At 38.7% G+C, this 15,624-nt stretch overlaps 1 protein-coding gene across 1 annotated transcript; it reads left to right on the top strand.

The window, feature by feature from the left end:
* Positions 1-924: 924 nt before the first annotated feature.
* Positions 925-14,289, top strand: CCT (RNA polymerase II transcription mediator). Its single transcript, XM_016794599.2, is given in 14 exon segments — positions 925-1,065; positions 2,237-2,463; positions 2,885-2,944; positions 3,279-3,384; positions 3,738-3,806; positions 3,958-4,011; positions 4,145-4,252; positions 4,964-5,113; positions 5,225-5,572; positions 5,669-8,082; positions 8,881-9,430; positions 9,432-11,500; positions 12,564-12,888; positions 13,433-14,289. Coding segments are annotated over 13 exon segments (6,834 nt in total). The 5' UTR covers positions 925-1,065; positions 2,237-2,335; the 3' UTR covers positions 13,886-14,289.
* Positions 14,290-15,624: the final 1,335 nt, after the last annotated feature.

The following is a 15,624-nucleotide window of genomic DNA, read 5'->3' as shown; positions in this document are numbered from 1 at the left end:
ATATCCAAAAATGGGCCATAGTTACTGAGGAGGGCATGGACAGCTACATCACTGCCTCAGAGTTGTATAGTGTCCTAGCTGATGGCTCAAACCTTCAAGATACTGTCCTTGGGAATAACTAAGTCCAAGATATAGTATATACTTTCTATCCTCTACCCTGAAAAAAGAAGTTGGTGGAACCCTATAAATAGAAAATTTTAGATGCATAACACCTGATGAGAATGTTAAAAGTAATAAAATATACCAAATATTGCTTGAAATTGTCTTTTCTCTTTTAAGTTTGAAGCGGTTCATAAGTGTTTAACAACTCACTAAACGAATCAAATAACTCACTTGCCGGTCCTGATCAACCAATCCTTAAAAAACAGAAGTAAAATTACCATGAAAAAATGACATTAAATTATGAGGAATCAAATCCTAAAACATTAATGGGTTTGAATTTGCACATGCCACCCATAATTTCCCCTACCAATTTTACCCAGGAATGAGATGACCAATTCCCCTTTAAAAGCACAGAAAGACACACTTCATACCAACACTAAGAAATCTGATCCTGTTTAATTAGGGTATCCCAGTTTTATCCCCAATCTACCCCCACAAAAGTTGCCATTTTTCAGCTTTCTACCAAAATAAAAGAAGAAGAAAGAAGGGCCAAATCGGAAAGAAAATAGGAAAATACAGAAAATAATTTTATAATAATTTACTAGTCCCAGATCGCCCACCCTTGCCCTTTATTCTAACAGAGGAAGCAACAGAGGCATCATCGTCGTCATCAGCGAAGATTAAGAGTCAAAGTCCAAAAGCCCGAGAGAGAGCCTTCTTCAGTTCTTCTTCGCCTTCTCAATTCTCCCATTTGTTTCTCTAAAACCCATCTCTATCTCTTCGAAATCCCAAACCTTTCAAAGCCACGCTTGTGCAATCTCAAATCGTTGTATTTATTATTGTTTACAGTTTTGTCCGAAAGTCTTCGCCTTTTTTACACCATTGCCATAAAAAAAACCCTAGCCTCACTTGCCGCTGAAAACCCAATTCAAAGCTTCGCAATAGCTCTCTGTCTGAAAATTGGTATATTTTTTTCTTTCAAAACCCTAGCCAAATTTCCTGCTTCAATTTATGGTGCTTTTAATGTAAGATTCGATGATTTGGTGTGCGAATTTTATCTAGTGCCGTTGGGAATATAGCTGGATTTTAGGGCGCTGTGAATTTTGTAGGTTGAATAGCAGATTTGGTTGTGTTAGTGCTCAGGTTTGGTATCGCTAATTTTATTTTTGTTTGAAAGTTTGGCCCTTTATTTTTTAATTTTTTATAGGCATTGAACTGATTGGAGCTTCCTGAGTGGTTTAGCTTTGGAGTTTAAATATTGGGAATTCTATTGCGTTTTAGATAACGTATTGCAGATCAAATTGATTTGGTTAAGTTCTGTTGCTTTTTCTACGTCGTATGAAAATTAGGGAATATATACATCTAAAAGATATGAACTGGAAAAAATTGGGTGTTGCGAATTATCAGGACACAAATTTTATTAGTTGTCCTAAGAGCTTAACGTTTTGTTTATGATATCAAATTTGGAAACTACTAGCTATTTATGTCTTTTATTTTAGTTTTGAATCCTCCCTGAGTAAATTTAATATTGTTTTAAACAATAGAGAATCAAACTTTCAGGCAATTCTTAGACACGATTTGCTTGAACATGCGTGTGTAAAATTATATATGTTAGTAGCTAGTAGAATAAATCCAGACTTGAGCAAAGTATCACTTTGTACCGGATTGGTTTAGCCCCAGAAACTTTAGAAGTCAAACTTTCAACATAAAATGTTGAATAGGTTTACAATAGATTGTAATAATAAATATAAAAACAAAGACGTTGCTTTACTTGAATCACACTTACTGGATGCTCCGTATTGGTTGTTTGTGAGAGCTGAAATCCTTTTGCTCCATACTCCATCCATCCTGTCTTGTTCCCCAAAAAGCAAGTTTTCGCTTGTATATTCTAGCATTGCGTATTGAAATTCATATGTTATGCATTCCATGCAATACATTTTAGGGTTACAAAAACTATATCCTGGTTACTAGCTAAATGTTTTGCCTGCTATCAATTTGCATTATGTAGCTCTTGATGTGTGTGTTATATTCATGAGGACTGGCTTCTGAATCCTTATGTGTTGCGTATATTCTTATCTCAAACTGCTTTCAACTTAATTTGACTGTTACTTCTTCTGGTGATGGCTTTTGTCAGACTTCACAGGGCAACGATATTTTAACTAAGTTGTTTAGCGTGACAGCTTCTTGTAGCAGTTCAATGCTGGGGGCAGTATGCCGATGATAGTTGGGAGAAATGCAAAGGTATCATGCCACCGGCTGCACTAGTGCAGTTAATAACAACGCCATAGGTGGGACATCAGGGAGGGATTCTGTGCGAGCTGATTCAGCTGCATTGCCTGCTAACTTATCTCTAGCTTCGAGGTAATTAGGTTCCACAAGTATGTTGTATTACCTTTCATTTGTGGAGAAAAAAATTTTGATTTTTCCTCTGGGAATTGTTTTTATCTAAAATAGTCATCCTGCACTCCTTCCTCTCTGATTATAATTTATTATTATTATGGAGGAATGTAGGATTACCATTTTGGAGTGGCAATATCATCTCCATTTCCTTTTTTGGTCATATTGTAATTATAACTTAAATTATCTTTATTGTGTCATCACTTAGAGACTATTTTGGCTCACAATTTTGTAACTTCCAATATTTCCAAGATTATATTGACTCTATAATGGTTGTATTATGAAAGTGTTTCGTGGGGGAGTTATTCAATGTTTTGACTATTCTATTTATAAATTGAGTGTTTCCTCTGTCATAAAATGTGGCAAATTGTTCTTAATTGTGTAGGCGCACATCGCAGTTAAACCCTTACAAGTTGAAGTGCGAAAAAGACCCTTTGAACGGCCGGTAATTTTTGCAACTGATTATTGTCCTTTTGCTTAAAATATCTGTAAAGAAAAGAGGCTTTAAATATCTGTAGAGAAGAGACATTCATATGCCATTATAGTCTGGGTTTCTTTTGTTTTATTTCATTATCATACCGACCAAAAGAAAACAGGCGCATAAGTTGCTATAAGGTTTTACTGCTGGATTTATTAACTAATGTGTTATTTTTTAATATGTTATGTTTTTGTTATATTTTTTTGCATCATAAATCTATTTCTGCTGACTATGGTTCTTAGTTCAAAATATATATATTTTTTGTTTTTTGAAAAATCTTTTTTAATTTGTATAATCTCAGACTTGGGCCACCTGACTTTCACCCCCAAACTCCAAATTGCCCAGAGGAGACTCTTACCAGAGAATATGTGCAGTTTGGATACAGAGAGACTGTTGAAGGAATTGAGGTACTATTTTATAATCAAGTAATCTACAGAAATATTTTAATAGGCTCATAAGAAAGACTATCAATCTGAAACACCCATGTAGTTCTTTCTTCATCCAAAAACATTGGAATAGAAATTTACTCCTAATAACCATTTGTGCACGTCCCTCTGCACTGTTCTGAAGAGTCTTGTTTCTTTTCTTTTATTTTATTTTCCAATCCATATCAAAGCATATTTTATCAAGGCCATCTTTTTTTTTTTTATGGCCTGATCTTAATTTGGATTATCATATATCTTGTTAAGGTCTTTTGAGATTCAAATTTTTGTGGGTCCATCACAAGTGGGTTTTTATGATGACTTGGTGAATTTTCCAGGAAACTAGAGAGATATCGCTGAGCCAGGCTCAAGTGTTTAACAAGCCTCTCGTCTTCAGATGCAAAGAGGTAAATCACTTAATTTGTATAGTTATTAGGTAGATCTCCATTTTGGTTTAAATGTAAGAGTTCTTTTTACCTCTTTCTTTGGCTTTTAGTACTTTCCATTGAAAAGCATGAAGTAGATTATATGAATTTTAAGTTTTTTCCTACCTTTCAGGCCATAAAAAAACGTTTTAGGGCCATCAATGAATCTCGTGCTCAAAAGAGGAAGGTAGTTTATCCTTTCTCAACTATTTTTTGATGTTTGTGGAAATTCTTCTGCGTAAAACTTTTTGGTTTTTGTGGATGTTATATGATTGGTGTCGCATTATGGTGTATTATATGTTTAATTTTTTCCATGGCAGGCTGGTCAAGTGTACGGTGCCCCTCTTGCTGATACACTATTGTCCAAGCCAGGCATTTTTCCTGAACAGAGGCACCTCGGTGAAGACTTACGAAAAAAATGGATCGAGGTGTGCCTTTTGTGTTCTCAATTAAGCAGTTGTTTCTAATAATGGGAACCTAATTTTTGTATAAAAAGAGCAAAGCAGTAGCCATGCTGTCCTCTCCAGTTGTCCATTTATGCTTGAGAAACTCTGAAACATAGAAACAGCTAGGCGCTATTGCCCCTTCAGTTGCTCTGTTAACTTGTGTAAATAGGAAACTTTGTGGTATGGTGACTGTGGTTCATCCCAAACATCTTAACATCATGCTGAGGGCAGCAAAATGAGGACCATATTTATTCTCATAAAAATGAGGACCACAGTTATTATTATATATTCCATGGCTTTCTGCAAAATGGCATAATTTTGAGTAATCTTGAGCTATTCGGGTATTCTGTAATTAGTTGTTTGGAATTTTATCCACATTGCCAAATATTGAGTGTTTAAGAGGAAAATCACTCTCAAACGATGAACTTGTCCAAAGTTTTCAAACAAAAAGGTACATCAAGTTGGTGAGTGAGAATTTGACAATGATGGAGAGGTATCCCTCAAAATATGAAGAAAATAGAAATGAAAGGAAGTCAGGAAGTCATCGTGCTAGTGGAGGGTCTACCTGTGAAATACTGGGTTGGGCATACCTAGAGGTTTAGGAATAACTGATAAGAAGTTCTGCTGTTGATAACTCATGCCATTTATTTCTTTATATGTTGATTATGTACTTTTTTTCCCATTCTGTTCCAGGGTCTATCACAACAACACAAGCGCTTGCGTTCGTTGGCTGATCATGTTCCTCACGGGTATAGGAAAAGATCCCTATTTGAAGTTCTTACAAGGAATAATGTTCCATTGCTGAGAGCAACTTGGTTTATTAAAGTAACTTATCTTAATCAGGTATATATGCTCGCACATTCATAACAGAACTGAGTTCTGATCTTAACCTGTTTGTCAATGCTTTTCATGTTGGAAGTTTCCAGTAGCATGTTATTGCTGCATTTTTTGCAGGTCAGGCCAGGTTCTGCCATTATTTCTTCTGGGGCACCTGATAAAGCTCAGTTGTCCCGCACAGAGCTCTGGACAAAAGATGTTATCGATTACCTGCAGTACCTTCTCGATGAGTTATTCTCGAGAAATAATTCGCATTCTACTTCACACAACAGAGATCGTTCGCCACAAACGCTTTATGCTGGGTCAGTTCCACAAAGGAGTGATTCAACATCAGCAGTCCTTGACGGTGAGGAGCCTTCCCTACATTTCAAGTGGTGGTATGTGGTGCGGCTCTTGCAATGGCATCATGCCGAGGGGCTGCTTCTTCCTACTCTTATTATTGAGTGGGTTCTTAGTCAACTGCAGGTATTAATTTTTTTTATATGTTTATTGTTTAAAGACTATTTACCAATGTTGAAATTATCTTAATATGCTTCTAAACTAATATTTGTGCTCTTGCAGGAGAAAGAATTGCTTGAGATTATGCAGTTGCTCTTGCCTATTGTATATGGTGTTCTGGAAACTGTTGTTTTATCTCAAACATATGTGCGCAATCTTGTTGGGGTAGCTGTTCGTTTCATTCGCGAACCTTCTCAAGGAGGGTCAGATGTTGTGGATAACTCTCGTAGGGCATATACAGTGTCTACTGTGGTTGAGATGCTTCGTTATTTAATACTTGCTGTACCTGATACATTTGTAGCTTTGGACTGCTTTCCATTACCATCTTGTGTAGTCTCTTATATAGTAAATGATGGATTATCAAAGATGTCCGAGGATGTGAGAAAGATTGGAAATGGTTCGGCAGAAGTTGCTTCTGCGTTCAGAAGTAAAGGTTTTGATGCCCAATATCAGTCCTTGGCCTTTGATCATGTTGTTTCATCCATTCAGAAACGTGCTGACAATCTTGCAAAGGCTGCAAGCCCTAGTTATCCAGTCCATAGTATTGCTAAAGCTGTACAGGCCCTAGATAGATCTCTTGTTCAGGGAGATGTTCGAGGGGCTTATAGATTTCTGTTTGAAGATCCTTGTGATGGAGTCGCAAATGAAAGTTGGATCACAGGAGTTAGTCCATGCTTGAGAACATCGTTGAAGTGGATTGGGACTGCGAACTTGTCATTTGTTTGCTCTGTGTTTTTCCTTTGTGAATGGGCAACATGTGATTTCAGGGATTTTCGAACTGCCCCACCTTGTGAGCTGAAGTTTACCGGCAGAAAGGATTTTTCTCAGGTACATGTTGTAATTCAGCTTTTGAAACTCAAGATAAGAGATTTACAATGTTCACCTCAACGTAAGAATGACAGCTTCCTTGGAGTCGGTAGTGTTGCAAAAGGTTCCACCCAGCATAATAATTTTCCTGTCAGAATATCCATGGGAAATTCCTATGAAACTAAGAATAGATCAAAAAATGGTGATCAAAGAAGTACAAAATCGTCAAATATATTCGAGAGCCCAGGTCCTTTACATGATATTATAGTCTGTTGGATTGATCAACATGAAGCAGGAAAAGGAGAAGGTTTCAAGCGCCTTCAACTACTTGTAATTGAACTCATACGATCTGGTATTTTTCACCCCCATGCCTATGTTAGGCAGCTGATAGTTAGTGGAATTATGGATACGGATGGACCGGTGGTTGAAGTAGACAGACGGAAGAGGCATTATCGAATCTTGAAGCTGTTGCCTGGGCTCTTGATGCGTGATGCTTTGGAAGAAGCAGGGATTGCTGAAGAGCCTCAACTTTCAGAGGCTATGAACTTATACTCAACTGAGCGCCGCCTAATACTTCGTGGGCTTCTCTCTGATCAAAATAAAAATGCGAATATGATTGTGTCTGCTCTGAAGCAAAAGCATTTTCCTATCCCTGGAAAGGACGGTGCTTTGCCAGTTTCTGTTGATCAGTGGAAGGCGGTTCAGTCATCATCCAACATATTGTCTGTTAAAGGTGGCAAATCTGATGCTGATCTTGAAGAACTAAAGGAAGCAATCTCAGTTCTGTTGCAACTCCCAAATAGTTCATCCCCATCAACAGAAACAGGACTTGATGAATCCCAGGGGAGTGTGAAGAGGCCTTTTGGGTCAATTTATAATAAGATGGATCGGGGAGAAGGCACCCCTGGGTGTGAAGAATGCAAAAGGGCAAAGAGGCAAAAGGTGAGTGATGAAAGGAGCTCATACATCCAAGGAAATTCTCCAATTCCTTCTGACGATGAAGATACCTGGTGGATGAGGAAGAGACTTAAATCCTTGGAGCCAATGAAGGTTGATCCACCAGTTAAGTCAACCAAACAGGTGTCTAGGAATCGGCAGAAAATAGTTCGTAAAACTCAAAGTCTTGCTCAACTAGCAGCTGCTAGGATTGAGGGTAGCCAGGGGGCATCTACAAGCCATGTCTGCAATAATAAAGTAAGCTGTCCTCATCATAGAACTGGACTGGAGGGAGAAACTCCGAAGTCTACAGATCCAACCAAAGTGAGCCATGGTGGAGATATTGTTTCAATTGGAAAAGCTTTAAAGCGGCTACGATTTATGGAGAAGAGGACTATTACGGTTTGGTTGATGACTGTTATTAGGCAGCTTGTTGAAGATACTGAAAAGACTATTGCTAAGGTTGGCCAATTTGGTAGGACTTTCACTTCTGTTGATGATAGGAGCTCCATACGGTGGAAGCTCGGTGAAGATGAACTTTCTGCTGCACTGTATTTGATGGATGTTTCAAATGATTTAGTTTTAGCAGTCAAGTTTCTGCTTTGGTTGCTGCCAAAGGTTAGTAGCCCCAGTTCTACATTCCATAGTGGGAGAAACATTCTGCTGTTGCCGAAAAATGTTGAAAGCCAAGTGTGTGAAGTGGGGGAGGCATTTCTTATATCATCCCTTCGAAGGTGCACTTTCTATCTCTATAAATATGTTCAAAAATTTGTTGACAGTTCTGCTGCTTCTCTAATCACAATTTTACTTATCTATCCCTTGTTTGACAATATAATTAGGAGAAGAATGAAATGTACAGGGACTAATGAATTTTTTGTTCTCTCCTTTAACAAATACTTTTATCATTTATGAGGTTGACTTTTGATTCTCTTGGAAGTAGGGAGACGTTGATTATAGTGGAGTTACAGTCTTGAGAGCACATTGCACAAACCACATTCAACATATTAAGATTAGTCTATCCCCTTTGTTAACTTTTTGTTTTGTTTTTGTTTTTTTTACAATTATTTGTTTCGCAAGTATAAGGCAGTGAGAACAAATTTGCTTTGTTCTCTTCAACTAAAATTGGGAAACTGTTCTTAGTATGTCACCTTGCAATTTGGTTAACTCTAGTTTAGAAACAGAGTCTTATTTATAGTGTATGAGATAGTTTCCTCGAACAGCAAACTCTCCTTCATCTTTTGGGAGTAGTCTGTTTCCTTCTTTAATAAACTTACATAAATTCATTGCATCGACAGACTCTTCTTGTCCAATTTAGTTCACAGTTGTATTGTTGCACACAATTGATAACCAGCATATACTAATTAGTCATGCTTGATTCTCATAAAGAAATTGCTGTTACTTTCATATATGATCTCTCCCCTCCACTTTTTTAATTGTCCACGACTACTTAATTGCTTTTCTCTTCATATTGGTACTTTCCTTGAGCATTTTTTTAGATCCTGTTGCATTTCCTGACAATGGATTTGGTTCAGGTATGAGAACATAGTTATTGCTACAGATCTTATTCCAGAAGTCTTGTCAGCTATAATGCACCGTGCTTCAGCAGTAGTGGCATCTAATGGAAGGCTTTCAGGGTCGCCTGCCTTAGCATACAGTCGGTATTTGTCGAAGCGATATAGTAATGTGGCTAGTGTCATTGAATGGGAGAAGAATTTCAAGGCAACATGTGATAAGAGACTTCTTTCTGAACTCGAGTCTGGACAATCAGTGGATGGAGAGTTGGGGTTTCCGCTTGGTGTTCCAGCAGGGGTTGAAGATCTTGATGATTTTTTCCGCCAAAAGATTAGTGGTGTCCGGTTGTCCAGGGCGGGTTTAAACATGAGAGAAATAGTGCAACGAAATGTGAATGTCGAGGATGCCTTTCATTATTTTTATGGCAAAGAGAGAAAACTCTTTGCTGCTGGTGCTCATAAAGGCCCTCCTGTTGAAAAATGGGATGATGGATATCAGATAGCTCAAAAAGTAATTACAGAACTGATGGACTGCATTCGGCAGACTGGTGGTGCTGCTCAAGAAGGGGAACCCCTCTTTGGTGTCTTCTGCTGTTTCTGCTATTGTGGGTAATGTAGGACTAATTATAGCAAAAGTTTATGATTTTAGAGCAGGGGGTAGCTATTCAAGTTTTCCAGCTGCCACTGATTCCCTGAACTGTGCAAGGCGTATTTTGCGCATCCATATAAGTTGCCTATGCCTCCTTAAGGAAGCTCTTGGAGAGCGCCAAACCCGTGTATTTGAGGTAGCTCTTGCGACAGAAGCTTGTTCTGCTCTTGCTGGGGTTTTTTCTCCTGGAAAGGCATCTCGAAATCAATATCAGTCATCTCCTGAATCCCATGATTCCAACACTAATGCTTCTAATGATATTTTGAACAGTTCTACAAAAATTGGTCTTGGGAGAACAACAAAAGTTGCAGCTGCAGTTTCTGCGCTAATTATTGGGGCAGTTGCTCAAGGGGTTACTAGCCTGGAGAGATTGGTGACTGTATTCAAGTTAAAGGAAAGGTTGGATATAATTCAGTTTGTAAGGAGTAGTAGATCCAACTCTAATGGTAATGCTCGGTCTTCTGGGGCATTTAAGGGGGATATCTCGCTTGAAGTTTATGTGCATTGGTTTAGACTGCTTGTCGGAAACTGCAGAACTGTTTCTGATGGATTGGTTGTGGAACTCTTGGGTGAACCCACTGTGATAGCTCTTTCAAGGATGCAGCGTATGCTCCCCCTTGGTTTGGTCTTTCCACCGGCCTATTCAATATTTGCTTTTGTTGTATGGCGGCCATTCCTTCTTAACACTGGCATTGCGGCCCGGGAGGATTTTAATCAATTATATCAATCTTTAACAACAGCTATAGGTGATGCTGTAAAGCACTCGCCTTTTCGTGATGTGTGTTTGAGAGATAGTCAGGGTTTCTATGATCTCGTAGCTGCAGATGGCAGTGATGCTGAATTTGCAGCCATACTAGAGTTGAATGGTTCAGACATGCTTTTAAAATCCACGGCTTTTGTTCCGTTACGTGCAAGGCTGTTTCTAAATGCTATCATGGATTGTAAGATGCCAGAGTCTTTATTTATGCAGTGTGAAGGAAATCAGGTTTCTGGACATGGCGAATCGAAGGTTCAATATGCAGAACGTGAAACAAAGCTTGTAGATAAGCTTGTACATATCTTAGATACCCTGCAACCTGCAAAATTTCATTGGCAGTGGGTAGAGCTCAGGCTCCTCTTGAACGAACAAGCACTCATTGAAAAGCTTGAGACTCAGGATATGTCCTTAGTGGATGCCATTCGTTCGTCCTCCCCTAGTCCTGAAAAGGCTGCTGCCTCTGAGAATGAGAAATATTTCATTGAAATCATCCTTACGAGATTATTGGTTAGACCTGATGCTGCACCTCTTTTCTCAGATGTGGTTCATCTTTTCGGGAGGTCACTAGCAGATTCTATGTTGTTGCAGGTGAAGTGGTTCTTGGGTGGGTCAGATGTTCTTTTTGGACGAAAAACCATTAGACAACGTCTTCTCAATATTGCTGAGAGTAAAGGTCTCTCAACTAAGACCCAGTTTTGGAAGCCTTGGGGATGGTGTAGTTATGGTTTTGATCCTGTGACAAACAGGGGAGATAAGAAGAAGTTTGAAGTCACCTCCCTTGAAGAGGGTGAGATGGTTGAAGAGGGAATAGATTCAAAAAAGTACGGGAAAGGGCTCACTCCAACATATGATATTGAAAGCTACAATGTCACCCAGCAGCGTGTGACAGAGAGGGCTCTCATTGAATTACTTCTTCCTTGTATAGATCAAAGCTCCGATGACTCACGCAATACCTTTGCGAATGATTTGATCAAGCAGTTGAGTAATATTGAGGTACATATTAGTGCAGTTACTCGTGGGACAAATAAGCAAGCAGGGCCAGCTCCTTCTGGCGTTGAAGGTCCCACAAGCAAAGGAAATAATCGCAAAGGTATAAGGGGTGGGAGTCCTGGGTTAGCTAGACGTGCAACAGTAGCAGCAGATTCTGCTCCACCATCCCCTGCAGCTTTGCGAGCTTCTATGTCGCTGCGATTGCAGTTACTCTTAAGATTGCTTCCTATCATTTGTGCAGACAGGTAATTCTACTGGTTTTTTTGGTTGAAATATTGTACTTATTTTGTTAGCATGAGAATTTGCTTGTTTTTCTTGGATTACTAGTTGCCTGTATCTCCATCACTGCTGATTCGTTTCAACATTATTTTTACATACACCTGTTTATTTGATTACATATATATTTGTGATTTGAGAGTTGAGAGCCAGTTAAGGTGTAATGCATCAATCAGTTAATTTAATTTATTTCTACCATAGTCTCAATCTCTGTCTAACTACCCCAGTTGAACTGTGTACTTAGCATTCTTTTTTGATGCATTTTGTCTTTGGTTGTTGTGTAAAGATGTAAACAGATGGGAATTTTGATTATATTGATGCACCGACATATATGTGGGTGCATCTGGTGGTAAAAAAAGGGTGACATTTCTGTTTGGATTATTTTGATCTGAACTATTTAATTTGAAGACTTTCTTTTCATGTTCTAGGAAAGAGATCCTTGAATCTCTGTCCGGATCTATGTAAGTTAACTTGGAGTTCACTTGTGATGCAATGCCCTCTCTCTGTTTTTTTTTTTTTTTTGGGTGTGTGATTTCAGTCAATACTCTATCCTTCAAACGGATGGAACTTGGACACATGATCATCACTTGAATTTTTTTTTCTTCTAAATTTTATTGATTTGTACTGTAACCTCCTGGAATCCAACTTATTGTAAAATAAGATATAAAACTAAAAGGAATATCAACCTGTTGTCTATATAATGAAAAATGAGTAGCATGAAATTTTCTTTCCTCTGCCATTTATAATTTTATATTGCAGCAATTTTTTTTGTATATTTTCAGGCACTCCACTTGTTGCCACTCTTGGTTATTTTAACCTAAATACATTTCTTTTGTAAGATACTAAGATATGCTTCTGAAATACTGGCTTGGATTTCTGTTACCTTTTCAACATCTGTATGTTGTATGTTTAGTGATATGTGTTGCACATGATAAAAAAATGTTGAAGATGTTCATAGCAAGGCCATTCTGTCCTGTTAAAACGTTTCAGCAGATCGGCAATTGACTAATTTGAACATATTGGAATTGTCAGGGAGCCATCTGGGCGAAACATGAGGCATGCGCTAGCCTCTGTAGTACTACGTCTTCTAGGAAACCGAGTTGTGAACGAGGATGCAGAGCTATGCGTCAATCTCATGCAGAGTTCTTTTTCCAAGAGGGAGGCAGAGTCTTCAACAGAGGCTGCCTCTGCTGCTTTTGCAGACTTGTCAAGTGAAAGTCTCTTTGATCAGTTACTGTTGGTTCTGCATGGGCTGTTAAGCAGTTGCCAGCCAAGTTGGTTGAGGCCTACTAAGTCAACAAATGAGAGTGGAAAAGATTTTGCTGCATTTGATCGTGAAATGGCAGACCATTTACAGGTTCGGTCTTTGTAACCTTCATATCCTTCATCCCTACCCTGTCCTAAAAAAATAAAATAATAGGAAAGAAAAGAAAGGAGGGAAAGCAAAGTCCTAAAGTGCTGCTTTTTTTTTTTGGGATGTAGTGGTGGTGCAATGTTATAAGCTATGTAACAAATTCCTTGTAACCATTCTATAACATTCCCTGCACTCCAGCAAAGGAAAAAACGCTATGGACCTATAGTCCTAGTTCCAAATTGCTACCATCAGTTTCAGTAAGAAATTTATTGTTTGGAAGTCCTCTCCTCAGTTTAAAATATTGTGTCAACTGATGTATATTACATTATATGGTACATTCCATGCCATTTAGCATGAATGTAGGGTGTGTTGGGATTGCCAACAAAATTAATTAAGCTCAAATACACTTATTGCTGGGTACCTTTTCTCCTTTAATTGTGCCTGATTCAATATTAGTTGAGGTTTTTAATGGAGCCTTCATTTGCTAAATTTGGTTAAAAATTTCAGTAAAGAGGTAAATGGTTTTCTACTTGTCTTGTGTATGCAGAATGACTTGGATCGCATGCAACTGCCGGAAAGGATTCGCTGGCGTATTCAAACTGCAATGCCTGTAGTTGTCCCTTCTATTCGGTGCTTTGTCTCTTGCCAACCACCACCTGTTCCGAATACTGCTTTGGCTGTTCTTCAAACCAGCATATCGACTCCTGGGTTTTATTCTGGAATCTCAAACCCACCTCAGAGAAATCAGGTTCCTCTGGCACGAACTGTAGCTAACATACCAGGGAAGTCTAAATCATTGCCGTCACAGGATTATGATATGGATATTGATCCATGGACGCTGCTGGAAGATGGTGCGGGATCAGGCCCATCTTCAAGTAACAGTGCTTTGATAGGCAGTGCAGACCATGGAAATCTTCAAGCATCTAGCTGGCTTAAAGGGGCTGTAAGGGTGAGACGAAAGGATCTCACATACATTGGTGCGGTGGATGATGACAGCTGAGTTTAAAAGTTAACTTCGTTGTTATTTCCGCCTGGAGTGCCCCCTCAGCAGGTAACTTCATGTTTACGATCATTGTGCATAATTGGTATCAGGATCACCCTTGTTGTGCGGGTCCTTTTCTTTTATGACGGAGAAGGTGGTGAGAGGGAATTTTTTTGGTGGGGTGCGTGGGGTCTTTTTGGAAGAAATGTGAAGATGTTCTCGCGCAGTCCATACAGCCGGTGCTTGTGCCTGATTGACTACTGACCCTTTGATCTCCCCTCATCCAACTGTGCACCTCTGCATGCTGTTCGGAGGTCTGTTGTATATAGAGATATTTTGTTCACTTTACCAATTGATCTGAGTAAGATATCTCCAGAATGATATGTAGCTGTTTCTTTATAATCAATTTATACTTTCTACTCTCTCTCTCTCTCTCTCTCTCACACACACACACACACACACACACACACGGATGTGTGCCTGCACAAACTCACACATGCATTTACACGTGTGCGCGTACACACATGCATTCATATTTGCATATGTATTTAAATGTGTACATCTTATTTCATACATTGCACTTGTATTAAAAAAATAAATTATGAGCACTTTTATTGATAATTATAGACACATTTCCATTTATTATGTTGTGTGAAAAGTGGTCCGTTTGTAAATGAAAGCACATAACGTTGGCTCTGATTGGTTAAATTTAGTCGCTGGTAAAGGAATGGAGAGCACCACAATGTTAGAAAAGATGGGCAGAAAAATACTACACATCACTGCTGTAGTTTTTTGCTCATGTACTTACTGAACAAATTGCCTTTAGGAATGGCTGAAGGTTTATGGGATCTTTGGTCCATGTCTACTCTGGTCTGATTGAAAACAAAGTGTCTTATGACTTCGCTTGGGAGATCATGTAGTACGATTCTCCAAATCCACTTCAGTTTTTGTCTGTCAAAAAATCGAAGCGCACAATATGGAGTTGATTTTCAGTTGGTAGTGGACATGCATCAATTTCATTGTTATTAGTATTATTGGATGGATGCTCGTACATTCTAAGGAAACTGGTCTTCAAGGAAAGCATATGGCCTGTGGAGAGTCGATATTTGTAATTGGTGATTTCCCAATGGCTCTCAATGGAAGTTCAGGGTTGCAATGATACTCTGGTGGTTTTGTATATGCCTATTTTGATATGATCTTTACTGATTTCGGAGGAACATTACTTTAGCATTTGAATTTGTTACGGTTGTGAGTATAGAATGTTCTTGTGCGATGCGTCTGCTGATCCTGTGAACAAAATATGCGTGTGCACTTCGCTTGTCGAAATCTTGTCGTCGGCATTCCACTTCGGCATGGGAGGAATGGATGTCATGTTTTGCTTAGCGTCTTTGACTTGCAGAGCAATGATCCAATGCTTAGCGTTTTGGTGCATCTCAATGCAATTAATTCTGTGGCAAATTTGCACTTAAAAGAGTATTTACTTGGAGGGAAAAACAAACCAAGGGGTCGCATTGCAACCACTACATTTGAGATTTTAATGTAACTGGAATTATCCTATCGTTAACAATCTCTGAATTCTCCTGAATTCCCATGATAATAAACGCATTGGTCATAACCATTGGTCATTTGATTTAATTATAAAGACTATCTAGACAAGGGTTAAAACTCTATAGTCTTAACATCCAAGTTCACTATTTGCAACAGTGGAAACTCATGGAACTAACTATTTTGTTGAGAAAGATAAACAAAGGATAAAG

This window comes from Prunus mume, linkage group LG5 (genome assembly GCF_029339155.1).
Source record: "Prunus mume cultivar Tortuosa linkage group LG5, ASM2933915v1, whole genome shotgun sequence".
NCBI lineage: Eukaryota > Viridiplantae > Streptophyta > Magnoliopsida > Rosales > Rosaceae > Prunus > Prunus mume.
This window is presented reverse-complemented; position numbering and strand designations above follow the sequence as displayed.